Source organism: Rutidosis leptorrhynchoides, chromosome 11 (genome assembly GCF_046630445.1).
Source record: "Rutidosis leptorrhynchoides isolate AG116_Rl617_1_P2 chromosome 11, CSIRO_AGI_Rlap_v1, whole genome shotgun sequence".
Classification (NCBI taxonomy): domain Eukaryota; kingdom Viridiplantae; phylum Streptophyta; class Magnoliopsida; order Asterales; family Asteraceae; genus Rutidosis; species Rutidosis leptorrhynchoides.
Window position 1 is genome coordinate 1484347 of NC_092343.1, and position 1605 is coordinate 1485951.

The 1605-nt window shown below is 31.6% G+C and overlaps 1 protein-coding gene across 1 annotated transcript; it reads right to left on the minus strand.

The window, feature by feature from the left end:
- Window positions 1–235: 235 nt before the first annotated feature.
- On the minus strand, window positions 236–766 carry LOC139877214 (uncharacterized). Its single transcript, XM_071864626.1, has one exon. The coding sequence runs from the start codon at window positions 764–766 to the stop codon at window positions 236–238; it is 531 nt and encodes a 176-aa protein (XP_071720727.1).
- Between the last annotated feature and the right edge of the window lie 839 nt (window positions 767–1605).

A 1605-nucleotide genomic window follows, 5' to 3' on the forward strand; every position in this document is an offset into this window, starting at 1 on the left:
GTTCGACTCGTTTCTAGATAGTTTTGTAGGCTAGGTAGGTTCTAGGTTCCCTTTTTTTTTTTTTATATCATAATTGCGTCTCATTTAAAACTTGAAATTTCAATTATTGATTTGTAGCATACTCACTTATCTTTTTCTTTTTATGTATAAAACTAAAAACTAATACAAACTCAATTATCTTGAATATTTAAAACTAGAATTTAATGAACCTGTCTGTCAGGTTTTATAACTCATATCATGAAGACATATAGTCTCTTGATGTTGCTTGAGAATCCATTCCTAATCGAAGCTCAAGGTCCACTTCTGCTGCTGCTGCTGATGACGATAATGAGGAAAGTTTAGTATTTGATATGAGGCTAGGTTGATCACTTGTAGACGAGGATTCAATGCGCAAAGAAAGTTGCAACGATGGCTTTTTGAAATTAACGCCATGATGATCCTCCTTTATAGGGCTTTCGGGGCAATTATTCTCTTCTGTAGATCTCCATGGCCTTAATCTTGATACACCATCACTTATATTCTCATCGTTGAAAGACTGCGATTCACCGTAATCCATAGAGCTTTGTGAAATCAAGGTTTCTTGGATGGATTCTTGTAATAAGTTAGCCCTCTCTTTTCTGTGAACGTTCATGTGACCACCTAGTGCTTGTGCATTCGAGAAGCCTCGTTTGCAGAAACTGCATGTATAAGTAGTCCTATTGTCTAGTTCAAAATCTCCTTCCTTGGCACATAAATCTTGAGAGTTTTCAAAGTTTTTTATTTCCATATATAGCAAATTGCTATAAAAATAATTATGCAAGAATCGGTAGAGGGATAAAAAAGAGTGAGAGGTTCAAATTGTTGGAGACTTATATATATATATATATATGGGCTATATGTTCTCTGAATTCAAGTGTTGGCTTCTTTTGTTTATCCAAAAAATAAAAAGAACAAAGAAGTAGGATTCAATTCAAGTGTTGGCTTCTTCTTGTTTATAAAAAATGCAATTAAGACGTAGTAGTTACAGATGTCTGCTAGGAGTGCACAGCACTTGCATGCGCATAATTTCATCACAACCATTAATTTGGAATTAATGACTAATTACCAATTAATTAGCTACATAAACAACAATGTAAAGTCTTTTCACATAATTAAACGAGTCTTTATTTATGATGTTGAGGGTTACGTTAAAATGATACGAGTAACTTATATGTATAACATCTGGTTGGTTTAAACATATTGTGAAATTATATATCTAAGACATGTACGTAAGTATATTCAATTATTCATCCACGCGTATTCAAAGAAAAATGGGGAATAATATCATAGCTGGTACTTGATAATTATTGTTTCACCTTGTTGGTGAGTCATTTTGTGTTTTGCTAAAGCTCATTTGTTGGTTTATCATTGTATCGATTGTAATTGTTGATCTTTGAATTTGAGACGATATAATGTTACGGAGTATTTAGTTTTTCGTTATCAAAATAAGCTGGTACTTGATTAATTAATCATGTTAAAAATATTTAATATTAGTACTAATAATAAAATAATATTTAAAAAATAAAACCAAAAAACATAAAAATGTTACTGAGAAGTGTCTCTTTCAAACATAACATGATGTCGTTA